Source organism: Neopelma chrysocephalum, unplaced genomic scaffold (genome assembly GCF_003984885.1).
Source record: "Neopelma chrysocephalum unplaced genomic scaffold, ASM398488v2 Primary Assembly neopelma1_70, whole genome shotgun sequence".
In the NCBI taxonomy this organism is placed as follows: Eukaryota; Metazoa; Chordata; class Aves; order Passeriformes; family Pipridae; genus Neopelma; species Neopelma chrysocephalum.
In genome coordinates this window covers 5,043,392-5,060,079 of record NW_020897730.1, presented here as the reverse complement: position 1 = coordinate 5,060,079, position 16,688 = coordinate 5,043,392, and the positions used below count along the sequence as shown (strand labels likewise).

Here is a 16,688-nt window from a genome sequence, read left to right as displayed (position 1 = left end):
TTAACTCTCACAGTCCTGCTTATCAGCGTAAGAGTTAATAAACTTCTAAAATCATTAGTGTTTAGCATTCACAGGCCAAAAGCACTATCTACTGATGCCAAGATATTAAAGAATTGTAAAAGACAAGCAAGACCAACACATAATAGTAACAAATAGAACAAATAGTCCCATACAACCTGGCCTTGAACACTTCCAGGGATGGGGCAACTGCAATTTCTCTGGGTAACCTGGGAAGAAACTGCTTTAATGTTTAATTTAGATTCTGTGACATCACACTGGTTGTGTGATGTTCAGGTAAGACAAGGAGCCCTACTAGGACACGTGAGACTTCATATGACACCAGCCACAGCACCTTAAACTGTCTCAAGCAGGTACTTGGCCCTGGTCTGCACCAGTTGACACATGATTATCCAGCCCTGCTCAAGAAGCTCTCAGGTTGAGTAGCTGCCATATTCTTTAGTGAGATTTCAGTCTGTAGTTTGATGACAGTGGTTTCTCACAGGAACTTAATGGGGTCATCTGACCATGTCACCATGCACAGCTTGTTCTTGTTCCCTTTCAAATTATATATAACTCAACGCAGTATCCTTTCAACAGGAGTTTTAGACTCTCCATCATTAAATCTATCATTGTATCTATGTATTAAATATTCTTCTATAAACACAAGCTTCAAGGAGTTGAAACCATGAAGAGAAAACACCAGTGCACCTCTATGCTGTACCACTTATTTTGGTAATGATGCCCAGGTTTGAACAAAGTTCACTCAGTTTAAATTTAGCAGAAAGCAAACTTGTAAGTAGTGCAATTGTTACCTTCAGTAGGAAACCTTATAGCAACCACTTAAAGGAAAACTCAAAGTAAAAGTGAAAATATACATGCACTGACATTTATGAGGCACCAGTGTTTCACTGAGGCATTTTTCCTGTACAGTGGTTTCACTAAAACAAGAACATTTTCTGCAGAAAGTTTGTGACATCACACTGAGAACGCCCCTTTCCCAGAGCTGATACTGTCAGGCTAATGGTTTTGCAACAATATCAACTTTTAATAAGTCAGATATGCCACTGATATCATAAATGTCCACTCTCTCAAAGAAGAGATGTGTCAACACAATATTAGCCTTGGTCAGATGCTTCTTGGAAACATCGTGAATGACAGCTTTCAAAAGTTCAAAAAAATCATTAAATAAACAAATGACATAAATAGACACCTTTCTACTGAAGTCAAAGACCATGGAAGAGCTGGGAAGTCCCAGAAATCTTGGGACTTCTCTTGAAATATGGGGAGATCCCATAAAAAGTTACAGCATTTGCAGGTTCTCTATGGCTGTGGAAACTACCCTTTTTGCAGAACTAAGAGGTATTCCTTCTTCCCCCTGGAAATCCCTGTAAGGTTGGTGTGAACATAGGTACATCTCCTTCAAAATTAATATCACACAGATGTTGGGATGTAGGTGGAGGCAGGGTAAGCAATGCAACATTGCCCTTTCGTTGCTCTTCAGAAACTGGCAATGCTCAGAAAGCCATTCTTGATAGCTGCTGAAACACTCCAGGGGAAAACTTCTCCTTGGCAGCTACAAGGTCATTTACATGAGACAAGAATACAACTCAAGAAAACCCTGAAGCAGAGAAACACAGTAAGTGCATGAACATCAGTGTTCCCACGGCACTAATTCTCTTACTCCCAGTGCTGCAAAGGGCACGATCTGATGGAAACATTTTAACAGATGTTAACAGAGAAGTCTTTTGAGAAAGATTACACATCTGAAATAAATGTAAGTAAGTGTGACATTATCAAATTGACTGCAAAACTTTTCAGCAAAGCACTTCAATATTAATGGTGATGTTTTTCTACTGATGCAATAAAAATTCCTTTCTTCCTTCTATGGTATTACAGCAAAATCCTGTATAAAATGCAATACTGTATTATGCCAACTCCCATAAATCAGAGATGCAAGTAATAGGGCATCCTTGTCAATACAGTGGCTGCAGAGATCATCTAGTCCATTTCCTGCCAACAACAAGCATGGTGGTATAATAAACACAACGCCTCTCTTCATCAATTCTGCATGTTCTTACAGACCATAAGACTAGGTACTGTGGACACTGACTCCATGCTTTGTAGAGCCAGTACTTTGAACTTGGCAAAGCTCAGCACTGCAATGCTTAGTGTTGCAGTTTTGTTGGGAAGTCGCAGCTGGTTATCTCTAGAAGTTTATCTCTAGAAGCTGTGGGATGGCTGCTCAGTTTTCTCCTCACAGGCAGACAGAAGCAGTGATGTTGGGATTAGCAAATTCTGCCTGCAAGCACTAGCAGAGATCTGTAAATGAGTAGGGCTGATTTAATGCTAATTTAATAACCATAGTGCTGCCTCTTCTCAATTTAACTTGTCTGTTCTTTTTGGAAACAGGCCAACTTGGCAATCTGAGCCAAGATCGAATTATGCTGGCTTGGATTTTTATAATGCTTTTTATATTCTCCATCTCAAGTGAGTAATGAATTTAGTTGTGCTGAAACAGTTGTGAATACATCTAGTAAAAAGGCACTCTCTGACTCCTCACCTGCTACAACAATCTCAGCAGTACCATTTACTTCACACTCTGACAGTGTTGAGGCATGTAGTTTTGAATTTTGGTGAGCCAACTTTTCCAAACTCTTTTGGGATACTGAAAAGCTGTTAAATGAACATTGGAGCCAACACCACAGGAGAATAACGTCTATTTAATTTCACACAGTGAATCAGCCCAGATTCCACCATGATATATGGCTTCATTGCCATCATCTTCTGGTCTAGGTACAAAAGCATTATTTTTCCACAGTAGTAATGAGCAAAAATATTCATATAAATGATGTTACAGAATCAGATATGGTACCTGGCTTGCTGCCAGCTGCACAGTCATTGTGCACTGATGCTTGCACCCATCTTCTCTTCATAACTATGTATCATCCTCCTAAAGTCATATTTCTGTGAACACTCCCCAAAGGAGGAAATGACGTAACTGAGACCAATAGTCTCTGGATAGTCATCCCAAGCACTTCCCCATCCTAAAAATAAAGTAGACCAAGTGCTGTGATTTTCTAATGCTTTAACAACATATTATTCTGACAACGAATCCAAAGTATCTAAAATTTATTGAATTTAATATAGATGTTTAAATAAATTCCTTCTCTTCCACATGCCAGAAAGAAAAAAATTAAAGAAACAGATAAACACAAAGAATTTAAGCTGATGGACTTCAGTTACCTGGACTAAAGTACGTCTGTGACAGGAGGATCCACTGCATGTTCTTAAAGAGAGTCAAAAAAATTATGATGGCCAGATTGGTCAAGATCAAGCAAGACTCTGATTTTGTACTTCATCCAAGCTATGGCTTGTCTAAAATTTCAATTCATTCTACTACACATTTGAAATACTGAAATGGGCAGACTTACAAGAGAAAGGGCCACTTACTAAAATAACAGCATTGCCTTCCTTTATTTTTATAGACTTCTTAATATTATTAACCAAACCCAATTCTACTAAAACTCACAGCAGTAAATTAAATTACTTTCCAGGCTGGCATCAATGTGAAGTGCTTTTCACACTTTTTTTGTTCTTCCTTTCCCCAGTTAAATACTCTGTCTCTGACGTAATGTGTCCTTTTATTTTTTTATATGGCTAACTCACAATTATATGTAGTTAATTATATTCCACCAGGGCAAGCCAAATTCAATTGAATATTTCTTTGTCAAACATGTCTGAAATGAAGCTAAAGAGCAACCACGACTCCATGACTTTTGGAGGAGGTGTAGTGTAAATGCTGAATTTAACCCTGTCTTCAGACATACTAGTGACACAGACTGTCCAGCAGCTCTGAGATGTGACACCCACAGATCCTAAATATTCAAGAACATGAAGCTGAGGCTAGAAAACAATTTGGTTTTTATAGAGTCACCAAAACTTTCGCATTTTTGTAGGACCAAGGTATGTCTCTATTCACCATGAGACAACAGAGCAGTTTGGTGCCTGGGGTGGGCACCATGGGAAGGATATCTCCACTGAGTGCACCTTTTCCCCCCCCCCCACCAGAAACCATGGGTGAGCAGCCTGAGACCCAGAGTGCTCCTGGCAGTGGCTCCCATGGCAGCATTTGTACCCAGCGAGCAGAGACAGAGCAGCCACGTGGGGATTATGGTGTCCCCAACACCCTCAAGCAGCTGAGCTGGGAGTGACAGGTCTCACCCACTCAAAATGCTCTCAACCCCTCTCTCCACTCCCAACACAGTCTGCATCGTGTTATAGATTTCCTTTAAGGAAAATAAATTTTGCATTTCAAGCACAGGAGAGGCAATTCAATGTCTGCAAAAGGTATTTGGGCAATGGACAGGGAGGCACAGCCAGAACCAGCAGGCAGATGGTCTCTCCTTTTGATTCAGATCTCCTACTTTTTATTACTGCTTGGCCTATTCTGCGTCTATTCACAGTCAACAAACTCTCTGGCCACATTACAAAGGCTTCCTTTGGCTCAGTGTGATACATAGTCAACAAATTTATTAAAATTAGTGGAACAAAGAAAATTTTTTTTTACATACCCCTCTCTTCCAGCCTAAAATACATTCGCTTGTCAGGTCCAATATGCTTAATTTGTCATGATTTTCAGTAAAACTTGGAGAATTGTATTTGGAAAGAATCCAGTCAGGGCTGCACAGCACAACTGATACACTCTTCAGTGGCAGCAGTGAAGCCAACGTGCCAATAAATTTCATTAAGGGGATTGCCAGTTCCCACACAATTCTGCCACAGAGAAAATAGCAAGGGATTACAAAGAATTCAACCCCCCAATTCCTAGTGATTCAGAAATTGCCAAAACGCTCTAGTACCCATCAGCTCAGGCAGAGCAAAAGCAACGAAACCTGTTGAAGATCCTGCTGGGAATAATGAAAGTGAAAAGTAATTTTCATTCATTAAAACCTCTTTATTCAATGAAAATTCTGACTGACACCAATAAGGGACCTGCGTGACTAAATGATACTTACTTTGTACAAATACAGCTGGGATAGGATGAATCCTAGCTGCCTACATTCCCGTTGTTTCATGGATCAAAATTTATAAAGATCTACATTGTATATTTTCCAGCTTTAAAAGTTACTGTAAGAGAACTCAGTGTGTTAAATATTTGAAAAATTGAAACACCTCGCATCTGGATGAGCTAACTCCGAAAACCTTCATTTTAACTGGGGGGCCAGCTGGAGCCATCGGAGCCTTCAGTGGCACACGTAGCTTCTCCAGCAAGCCGACCAAGGAGCGACCACGGTTACGGCTGCTCAAACCACAGAGATCTGTTCTCAGGCAACTGGGAGTGACCTGCTCTTTCTAATACCTCTTATTTCCCAAGTTAGAATTTATCGTTGCTTTCGTTATGAATTTCAAGAGTTCTAGGCCTCATATCGCTACCCCACTCATGTTAAAACATGCAAGCCACACAGGACTGTTGGTTCAGCAGAGCATCCAGCTAGGGGGACAGAGGGAATGGTTTGTGCTATTCTCTGCTTAATCATAAGCACTTCCTGAATTATGTTTCTCATCCATGATTATGCACCTGACACTGTAGCCTCTCTGTGGTGCTTTCTGAATCTGGAATGTATATGCACGGGCATGTTTATCTTTATTGACTAGCACTTGTCACTTTAGACAGTGGATAAATCTATCAGTACAGTCTGCAGAAAATATTCAAGGTAACAAGACAACAACTTACTTGTCCTCTCTGTTTATGCGGTGTCTGGAAACTCTTTTTAGGAAGGAGATAAACAAGTTTCATTTAATCATACAACTACTAAAATCAGCCCCTGACAAGACCTCTAATAAAACTGCTAAGTTTTAAAATTAAATTTAATCAGTTGGTTTTTCGAAATGTCAAAAATTACAGCTTTTAAATAGTGAGGACTTCTGAAGCCTAGACTAAATATTTGCCCATAGGTCACTTCAGGGGAACAACAAGAAGGTTTTGTAAAGCATCATAAGGTGGTTTTTTTTAAAGTTTAATTTACACAGACCTCTAACCTGGCAACACTCAGTCACTTTCTCTTCCCTTACCTGACCTTAACCAGGAAAATAAAAGTACAGTTTTAGCAACAAAAGGCTTTCTTTGAAGCTACCACACTGAATCTATTCATAAAGAAAGCAAGCAAAAGCCAAAGATGCAATTCACTCCTCTTCATGCAGACATCTGAACAGACAGGTAGGATGTGGTGGAAGGGGATTGGGCAGAAGGGATGGAGCTGTGGGGGAGCAGAGAGCAGTTGTCAACAGAGCTGGAGTGTTCTGCCCAGCCACTTGCCTTGTTAATGATTACTGCACCCCAGGGAAGGAGAAGTACCCTGTCACCACAAAGGGGATGCTGAAGTGAGTCTAGGTCAGCTATTCTGTAAACATGCTTTGCTTCATGTTCACTTTTTTCTAGCACGGTCTCAGGTGGACAGAATCATGGTTGCAAACAGGAACCTTAACAAAACCAGCCTGCAACCTGGATGTACTGGATTTGACCAAAGCTTTTAAGCTTCCAGTATAAAATTTATGTAGACAGCACTTCTGAGTCTGCGCGCGCACACACACACACACATATGTATATACAGTTAACTGCACATATATAGTCATTGTAGTCTCAGGGAAGTCTACATATAAGAAAAGATACTCCCAATTTTTGCCCTTAAGTGGCACTCAGATGACCCTCCTAGCAAAGGTAGAACCCCAGTTCTGACACTACACAGAATTAGTTACAGCAACAGGCAAACAAGTCCCCTCTGTTTGTGTAAACTGGATGAAAAGGGGAGATGGAGCGAACTACCCACGGTCATCTGTGTACAGGCTCAGGGAATGTACAAAAGGAAGGATATGCCGGGTGATCCTACCTCACCTGCTCCTCCATCAGGATCATCCAGCACAAACCTGCTGCTAAAATGGGGTATATTTTACATAATGCTGTACACAGCACAAAATTGTCTTTAAAAACAGTTTTATTTACTTTGAAAATAAAGATTTCTTTTTAGTAGACTTTGTCTTTAGAGTGTATAGGAGAGTTTGTTTTTCAAGGACTGAAGGGAAAGCTCTTATCGTGTTCCGATGCTGAAGACTTTGATCACTATTGCATGTCTGATGAAGTTGCGATGCAGCACACAAGCAAACATCCATTGTACATTTTCAATTCAAACCTAAAATTTAGATGTATGAAGACCTAGACCTGTCTGCTGAGCAAATAGTTTTGAAAAGGGCTCAACCACTTCAGAAGCCCCTGAAGCAAAAACAACCAAGAAAAATGTTTGCATTAGCTCTAAACAAACTTTAGAAAAAATACCATTTGACTTCTAGAGTACTTAGTAATAAGTCACTGCCCCATGGGGCAAAATCTCATGTATGCTGTTCCACTTCATTTTACTCAGTGAATAACCCTCTTTCTCTACCTACACTGTAGTCACTTACCTCTTCACAAGTTATAGACATTTCTCACGCTACATATCTGAGGAAATTATTGTATTTCCACAGAGGCTTTATCTGTAAAAATTGGTATAATCTATACATGGCCATTATAAACTCATCTCTCACCATGACATTAAAATTGTTATTGTTTCCTTGACATCAATTCCCCACCTAATCAATTATCTGGCTACCAAGGCATTTACACGCACAGGATGTAAATGAGAGCAAAATCTGGACAACTACACCAAGCTCAGTCAATAACCTACAATCAATTAAAGCTGATCAGATAATTAGTTTTACAAAAAAAAGGAGTTTCCAGAAAATGATACAGTCCATCTACAGAAAACACAGGTATACATGTAGTATATGAAGAAATGCACTCTCTGAGTAAGGTCCTCATATAGAAAAGCCTTTACAGCTGCAGTGGCAGTAATACCACTTTGAAATCTGCAGCATTGGAGGACTGATGCATGAAGGAGAAACTGGCTGCTGGTTGATAGCAAAAAGTGCCTGTAGGCCAAAGATTTAACATGCTCCAATTATGAAATATTGGGCAGAAAGACACAGATTGCAAGTCACAAAAGTAAAGCCAAGTATGCCTGCAATTCCTAATGGCTAAACAAGCTATTGAGAAATACATTCACAGAATAATGACACAGTGACCCCATCTTATGTCTGGAAAGAACAGAAATCAGCACAGATTCCCCTGAAAAGCTGAGTTATGTCCCAGACACATGGCAGCCATCCACATCAGGGCAAGTGCAGTGCGATCCAAAAGCCTCTGATGAAAAAGGCACATTGCCTATTTCCAATTAAATGCAACAGGCACAGGGTTACAAGCCCTCTAAGTTTTAGGTCAAACTATGATACACTGTTGTGATTTCTAAGAATCAATAAAATTTAAAGGTTCTTTGACACCACTAAATTGAACACTCAGTTTCTGTTATCAGAGGATACAGGCAAAAAGGAACAATTACGTTCCTTTTTATGTGCAGGCAGGCTGCTGGCTTATTGTTACTATCTGGGCTTTATTTCCAGCCATACTTTCCTGTAAGGCTTTAACCACTTCTGGTGAGCACTAATAAAGTATAGTCAATCAGTACATTAATTAAAAAAATCCCTTCTAACCAGGATTTAAGAGGAGAAGTCAAGCTAGCAGCGCCTACCTCCTACCAAAGTCCTGTGAACTGCCAAGGTTAGATGCTTTCAGCAGCATCACCAGCATTCATTCTGAGAGCCCAAGACCATGAAGCTTAAACATGGTATCTTGGACTGTATGCCAATAGTTCAGGGCAGCAGGAACTACACTGCAAAGTAGCCTTGTCAAAAAGATCCACTTCCATGTAAAATACCAGTCCAAAATAGCAGCTCATCACAAGCAAAACCCAAGCACCCTACTAGACGAACCACAAAGTATCTTTGTGACCAAGTGTTACAACTGCAAAGTTCTTTTCCTTCCTATTTAAAAAAGTTAATGAAAATGCTCTTCCTTGGCATATTATCACTGATTCTGTTACACTGGACATGCAGAATAGCCTTGAAAGAGCCCTCAGCATGCACATGCAAACACAGTTTGTAATTGGATGTACAAAACTACAGAAGAAAACTAAACACCTCTTGTGTTGAAGAAAAGGATTCATTGCCTCTTCTTGGGGAAGCCAATAAATGTTTTATTATCTAAAATTTTATGATCTCAAGTTAAGAGAATACACTGAAAACCAATACTTGCCTAAGACTCCCCAACAGCAGGCTCTAAGCATTTTACCTAAAATTATCTGCAGTTTTAGTTTCAGTCAGTAAAGCTTAGGCACAACGCAGTTAATGTGAGCTTCACAGGGGCCCACAGTGGAGTTTCAGGAGGTTCAGTCCTGGCCCAAAGCCATCACTGGCAAAGCTGCCATCTAGCTCATGGGGCAGAACCTTGCTCCAGCTTTCCACCAAGGGTTCTTGGAGCTTTCTCCATTTGCTCCCTGTACTGCAGAAGGACAATGTCTTCCTCCTCTTCCTGGCCTTGAGAGATGCCCATCATAGATCATGAAATCCAAAACAGCACAGAGTAACTTTCTACTCCAGAAGCAGCATTATGGATTTTCATGGAACTACCAGACACTTGCTGTGAGGTGTCAGAGAGTCTATAAGTTTCCCAAAAGCACCTGAGTTCTGTAAATTCCTGAACTCCCTGTGCTTCAGTCTCAGACTCCGGTAATCGCTCTCCAGCATTCAGTACCTCATCACACAGACTGAATGAGACTCGGTCAATCCTACATACACACCGAGAAATGAATCCTACATTTTCCTCTGTGTAGCATGAAGAGTGTTTGACCTGCAATTTCTTGGCAATTTTGCAGAACAGGGGAAAGAAGGGGTTGATACTCACACAGCTTAATCTGTGAATTTCTCCTTGATTCACTCGCCTAATGGTCCTTCTCTTCTTCCGCAGTTCACTGGACTCCTTTCTGAATCTCCCACGAAAGCTCATTGTATCCGTAGGAATTAAAAACCAAACAAATCTCTCTTTAAAAACTATGCTCCTTTAACCTCCTTTCTTCAGCAGCTTCAGCACAACAACTGGAAGCTGCGTACACTGTTCAAGGGGGAAGTATGTCTAAAAGTTACATGCTGTATCCACAGTAACTGAACAGAAAGAAGAAGAAAACCAGCAATAACTCATTTCTTCCTGTGAATAATATTGTGCTATTAAGGCGAGAGTGTCTCATTAAACTGTAAATACACCCAGCCCCCACCTGTAATGCAAATTGAAATAGGAAGTTGTAGAAAAAACACTGCAACTGAAAATCTATCTTTGTCTCAAACACCATCACATCCTTTCTCCTCACCACCCTCCTCTCTGATTCGAAAGCCAAAACAACTGCACTCTTACTTCGTGTGCATCTGTAAGCCAAAAAAAGTCATTCACAGAACAGCCACCTCCTCCTGAGCCCCTTGGTAGCAGACTTCAACCACTGAGCACACAGTGACAGGTTTGTGCTGCCAGGGCCCAGGGCCCATCTCTGCTTTTGGACCAAGGTAGCAGTTCCCCTTTCAAAATGGCATGAAACATCAATAAGAGGAAGCACCCTGCAAATTCCTAAATTTGCAGACAGTTGTAAAAAGTGGAAAATAGAGAAATTTATATGCTGGTATCCAAAATGCATTTTTATCTTGTGGAAACCTGGTTTTAGAAATGCTTGCAACCTGACAACTGAGAACCCGGTTGCTTCACCCTGCTCTCACTTCAGGGGAAAGCAAAGCTGCCTGCTCCCCAGACACCCCACACAGGAGCAATCTCAGCAGCTCTTCCACCCCACTACCCTACACAGCAATCCCAGCAGCTCCTCTCCTCTGCTACCCCACACAGGGGCAATCCCAGCAGCACCTTGACAGGCTAGAAGCCCCTCACTCAGTGCCTCAGAACTGCAGTGGCAATGGGAGCAGTGACATGGTCAATCAAACTATTCTTAATTAAGGTAGGAGACTCACTCTGTGCTTGGCTGTCTGAAGGCTGGTAGGGCATAAAGGTCTTTTAAAACCGAACAAACCCCCTCAGTGCCCACACATGATCATGCACATACACAGAACCTTTTCTTCTTTGTTCCAGCTGAGGATTCATTCTGCTGCAGCAGCAATGCTACACTCCCCTATACACACAGCTTTTATGTGGCATGCATTAGGTTTTTAGTTTTATTTAATATCTGTGTGCATAACTAAGACAAAGTGATAGTTTCTTTGCTTTCTCATTCTGGATTTTTTGCAAATTGGACAATAAGCATCTTTTCCACAGTTTGTTTCAATTAAGTACTCTGAGATCTGCAGCTTTATCCTGAGTGACATTTTCTGTTCTTTTTCTTTCTAACAAATAATTCTGAATTCTATGAACTCTTTCACATGTTTCTCAGCATGAGAAATTTGATTCAGCATTAAATTTGATCCAAAGTAACAAACCTCTGCAGAAGTTCCAAGGATTGTTCCATATGCTGGATTTCTGAGCCAGGAGAACAGTCACACCGAGCCCAGCGTGTCTGACCTGAGCACTATAAAACCACATCGGTCTGATCAGTTTGCTTTCCTCTCCCACAGTTAAAACATGATACAACTTCATGAATTAAAGCCCCATCTCATTGTTATCTTTGTCATTCAGCTTTGCTTTTGAGAAGATCACCTCCTTTAAACTGTTACCAGTCTGCTGTGCGACTGCTTAAGACAGATTTCACTGTACTCCTACTTAGTGGTAAAAACCATCTGTGTCTACCACTAGAAAACAGAAAGGACAACAGAAACCCTTTGCCAAGGTATGCAGACATTTCAAGTGGCTACCAATATAGAACCACAACATTAACCAAGTTGGAATCACCCTTGTTTTTTCTCAAACTACCACACTATCTATACTGGAGTTCCTGGTGCCTCTCATATAACACAGTGAACGTGGCTGCCAAAACGAGAGGCCCTTGCCAGAAGTTAAATTTAACGCTGGAATCATCAGCTCTGCTGGCTTCACTTTAGGCAGGTATCAGTTCCTCTCAGAGGCTCCTTTGCCTATCCACTCCTTGCTGTAACTGGCACACAGAACGAGCAGAGCTCCATCTTTCCGTTCCTTGGGAAGGCTCTCTCCCAGCTTCCTGCCTCCTGCAGCATGGCCTGGCCCCTCCAGGTTGTCCTTTCCACTGAGATAAGGGTCACTAGCACTTCCTGAAACTTTAATGAACTTGTATTACTCCAAAATAATACAAAATATGAACTTAGGTTCAAGTTTCCAGCTGGTCCTTATCCAGTTTACTCCACTGAGTATCTTTTGTCCAAAGGATTTTCATTCCTAATACTATTAATCCTCATTTATTTCCATATCTCTGACAGACAGACTTTTGTGAACAATGCTAAAGGCAGCCAGCACTGCATTTCTCTACACCAAGGCATTAAAAGGTCGAAGCAATGAAATAACAAATAAGCTACAGCATTCACACAGAGATATGAACCAAAGTAATAGTAAACAACTGCAAATAAAGACTCCACTTTCTTAGATCTGTTTTGAATGCAAATCCCTCTACACTTGTAATGGAGAATAACAAAACCATTCAAGTGTCTCAATGTTTTGTCCTGCAGCAGAAGTACAAAGCAAATTTCATTAGCATCAGTGTGACTAAAAGATTTCCTAATTTCTCCTCAAAGACTTCTCTACCTCTTCAGTTAAAGGTACCGAGTAGTTAAGGATGATAATAAAATCAGTTAATAAGAATAAAGCTCCTGTGCTGCTTTTAAATTCAGAATTATTATCTATAAGGTGAGAAGTATTATCCATACCCCAGCCTATTCCAAGAAAACAGGTATTTGGTCACAGGAAAACCACAAGCCTTGCTTTACTTTACATTTGTGAACTGCTGTACCCAATTCATATAGTCAAAATAAGGGTGCTGATGCCTTTCAGAAAACAATAAGTTATGTAAGGTAGTTAATTCAGTGTTTAATTGCCTTCTACTCTGCTGTCTTTTTGGGACATGTTCATCTGCTCCCAGCATTTCTCAGAAACTTATAATATCTAGATAGGAAAAATAGTAACATTTGATATCTCTACTCCAGCTAAGGAATAGTTATGCATTCCTTTTGTTGCAAAGCCACTAGCATAAGTGTTCTGACAGGGGCCACAAGGTATTAAAGAACCTTAAAGTCCCTTTTCCCACATTTCTTCTAGAGCTTCTCATTTCCCTTCTAGATCTATTCACTGTCTTAGATAATTTACTTCAGTTTAAATTGTAATATACAGCAATATGTAAAAAAATTGAACAAAACTAATCCACTTCTACAGTAGGTCATTGGGAAATGTATTTCACTAATGCTTTGCTAGCAGCCACAGAAAGATTAAAAAAAATCAGTTCCTAAAGTGTTTATCTTCAGATAGCATAAAAGACACCCCAAAACATGCTGAATATTTGGGTTGCTGCATAGCAAATACTGAATTCACTGTACTGTACTTCTAAAATAATAAAATCTACCAACTCCAACCAAGAAGGATCGAGAAGTGATGTTTCAGTTGCTCACACAGACATTCCCCTCCCCTTCCTCTCCCCGCCCCCACCAAATTTAGAGCAGAAAAAAAAATCTCATGCAAACATCAAATTCATAGCAAATTTCAGGGAATGAATGCTTCACTTCAGCTCAGGACTTTTATCCAGAAGCAATGGTGACATGTACAAACAGTGCAACTCAAAAACATAGTCTTGACTTATGCCAGTGTATATATAAATAATTGCACACCCAGTCATTACACACCTAATCGTGACTCAGGCCTTTTGCTTCACAAATCTGAGACAGTTTAATGAACAAGCAAGAAAACTTCTTTTGCTGGAACAAGCTGCACCAACTGCCTATTACGCCTATTCTAAAATTACATTCTGAAATGAAACACAAGCATCTCATAACAAGACTTGCTTCATGTATAAACTAAGATCACTGTGATGACAGTGACACTGCCATTCATACAGTCTTTGCAGCATAGACCAGTACTGAGAGATCTGTCCAACACACTTAATGTTTCACCACTTGGCACAGTGCAGATAAGAACCTGCCCACCTCCCTTGAATGACTTGTGGCATTTCCAGCAAGTTAGAGTTCTTGGTAGAACCACAGCAATAAAGTCGTTGAAGAAAAACCAACTGCCCAACACCCAGTCCCTGGGCAGAGACAATCCTGCATTCTGTGACCATGCCATATCACATGGTGGGCAGGCAGCTCTCAGCTCTCAGGGGAGAAGAAAAACAGGGTACCCCGGAGTGGGTCACAAAGAGCCCTTTAGATTTTTGGGGGTTTAATTTTAATTTTTTACATTATTTTTTCAAAACTTGGAGACCTAGCTGGCATACTCAACTTCCGAGGCCAATAATGAGGAGACAACACAGCTCATACCCCACAGCATGCAGGCAGTGCCAGTACACATACTATTGCTGCTTTTTGTACATGCCTCACCTGGTCTTCAGTGCCAATCCCCCAGCAAGTCCCCCATCACTGTCTGTCACACCCTGAACAGGGCAATTCTGCCAGAAGTGAGTTATGTTTGGACAAAGCCAGACACATCAGATCCAGTGTGCCGTCCTTTCCGCCGTCACAGTGCCCGCTAGGAAACTGATTGTACTGAGGGAAAACACACTGAATGTGCTTTTTCAGATATGAGTGCCAAAAATCTACTAATGGGACAGTGAGACTAAAGCTGAGGTGACAATGACTGGACATCACACACTCATCTTACCTGCATCGTCCAGGCATCGGCAATAGCGTGTGCTCTGGGCTGGTTTGTGAGTGTGACTGAAAACTGCACTTCCCAAAAGCTTCATGTTGGACAGGTAAAGCAAATTACTACACTGGACTAGAAAAAGATAGGTGGTTTTTACTAGCACCTAACAAAAACAACAGAAAGTACTAGTGACCTCCATCCCAATCCCTTTGTCAAAGACTGAACATTCTCTCTCTTCCTCCTCCCCCACCAAAAATCAAAAAACAAATTAAACCAAGAGGAGATCGTATTTTGGAATTAAATGCTCAATATTGGTCTGTGCTTTGAAAATGTCCTATAAAAAAAAAAGGAAAAATATGAAACCAAAGCAATGTAAACAGAAAGGTAAAAAAAACTGAGTTAGAAAAACAACATCTGAAGCAACCTTTTGCAAAGCCAGTCTGGTATTGTATCAACTGGAAGCAAATGACATTGTTTTTTGAGAAATACGACTCCACCTATGGCCTAACAACCTAAGCTGATACATCAAGCCTTGCACACAAACACTCCACAAAGCCTTTAGAATAGCTGATGCTTGCTTTTTGCCCACACATCCATACAGCTAGCTGTGACCAGGCAAAGGGCTGGGAATTCATCACAGTTAAAACAACATCAGCACACAAGGTGAGCTCTCCAAGGCAGGGGGACGGTCCCCCTACATAAATATCCATGAAAAGCAGCCCTTATATCTGTCAGAGCTCTGCTAACAGATCTTTCCAGATATCACTCCCTGATGTCAGAGACTCCACCTATGTCAATCCACTTCTTTTCTTCCCAGCTGGACAGTGTGCTGATCTCAGCGATTTCTCCCTGTGTGCCCTCACCTTTGTTTCATGCCCCAGATATTAGTGCACTCATGCAGAACACGTTTGTGAGAGGCTGGTGTATTTCTGTGCCCTGTGTGAAAGGCTAAAACACCCCCTCCAGCTGAACTGGTGGTGACAGGAGCCGTCCCCAGGTCGAACGTGCCAGTCTCTTTGTGCCTTGCCAGAGCAATTCACCCATGGCTGGAGGGGTTCCTGGGGGGGTTGAGGGGAAGGCCTTGGGAGGGCAATCTGGCAGTTCCCAGCCTGATCTCACACAGTGCTCAAGGGCCATTTCATCACCTCAACGTGGCCATGTAAACACTCACAAGAGCTTATTAATAATGTCCACACTCAAAAAGCCATTTACCCCTTTGCTGATTTTACAGCTCCTATGGAATGTCTTGCTGTCCTCCTGTTTGGGAAGCAGGCTTGGCTGATCTAGAAGCAGTCCCTTCCTCCTCCACAGCCTAGGAATGCTGCTTCCCCTGCACACACTGTCCCACTCTCTCTTTGCCACTGCAGTGTTTCTATCAGCTCACCCTTCAAGAACAGCAGCACCATTCCAGCAGCTTCTCAAGCTGGAAATCCATCTGCACCCAACACGAATATAATACGTTCCCTTGCCACAAGGCTGAGAAGGGCCTTGGAGAACCTACTGGAGACAACTCTGAAGCCTCCAGCTATGACCAAATGGCATCACTTAGAGAACACCATGATCACAGCTCTCATGCGTGCGGCTGTTCCTCACCTACCCCACCAGCCCTCTGGAGACAGGAGCCACGGGGGGAGCATGAAGAGCAGGGGCACTGGTACTGCTGTGGTGCTGCCAGCTGGTCCCCTTTGCAAGTGCCAGGGTCCCAGGGGCACAGTGGCACTGCAGACTCACTGAGAGTTCAGCTGAGCTCAGTCACCACAGGCTGCTGTCCTGGCTGGCTTTGCACAGGTTGGGTAGAAATAGGGCTGCACTTACTCTCTCTAAGCAAACAAAACGCTGCTTCTTACGCCAGCAATCAGGTTGGGAGAATAAACTTTCCATTAGCAATGTTGTCCTGCTGATGTGTACAAAAGCAAAATATGCAATTACTTTAATTTCTTCTTTACTTTCATCCATTGGGAAATTTCAAATAAACATTACCCCTTTTGTTTTCATCTACATGGACTGGAATCAGCCC

General features: G+C 41.5%; 1 protein-coding gene across 13 annotated transcripts in view; it reads right to left on the bottom strand.

Moving 5' to 3' along the window:
• Positions 1-16,688, bottom strand: part of DOCK10 (dedicator of cytokinesis 10) — a 122,712-nt gene that overhangs the window by 91,894 nt on the left and 14,130 nt on the right. For 4 of the 13 annotated variants that reach the window (XM_027686082.1, XM_027686083.1, XM_027686075.1 and 1 more), the window contains exon 1: positions 9,830-10,009. The exons of the other annotated variants lie outside the window; for them this stretch is intronic. In XM_027686082.1, the coding sequence (XP_027541883.1) occupies positions 9,830-9,931 (102 nt within the window). In that variant the 5' untranslated portion in view covers positions 9,932-10,009. Of the gene's footprint in view, positions 1-9,829; positions 10,010-16,688 lie in introns of those variants that run through there. 13 annotated transcript variants of the gene reach the window in all.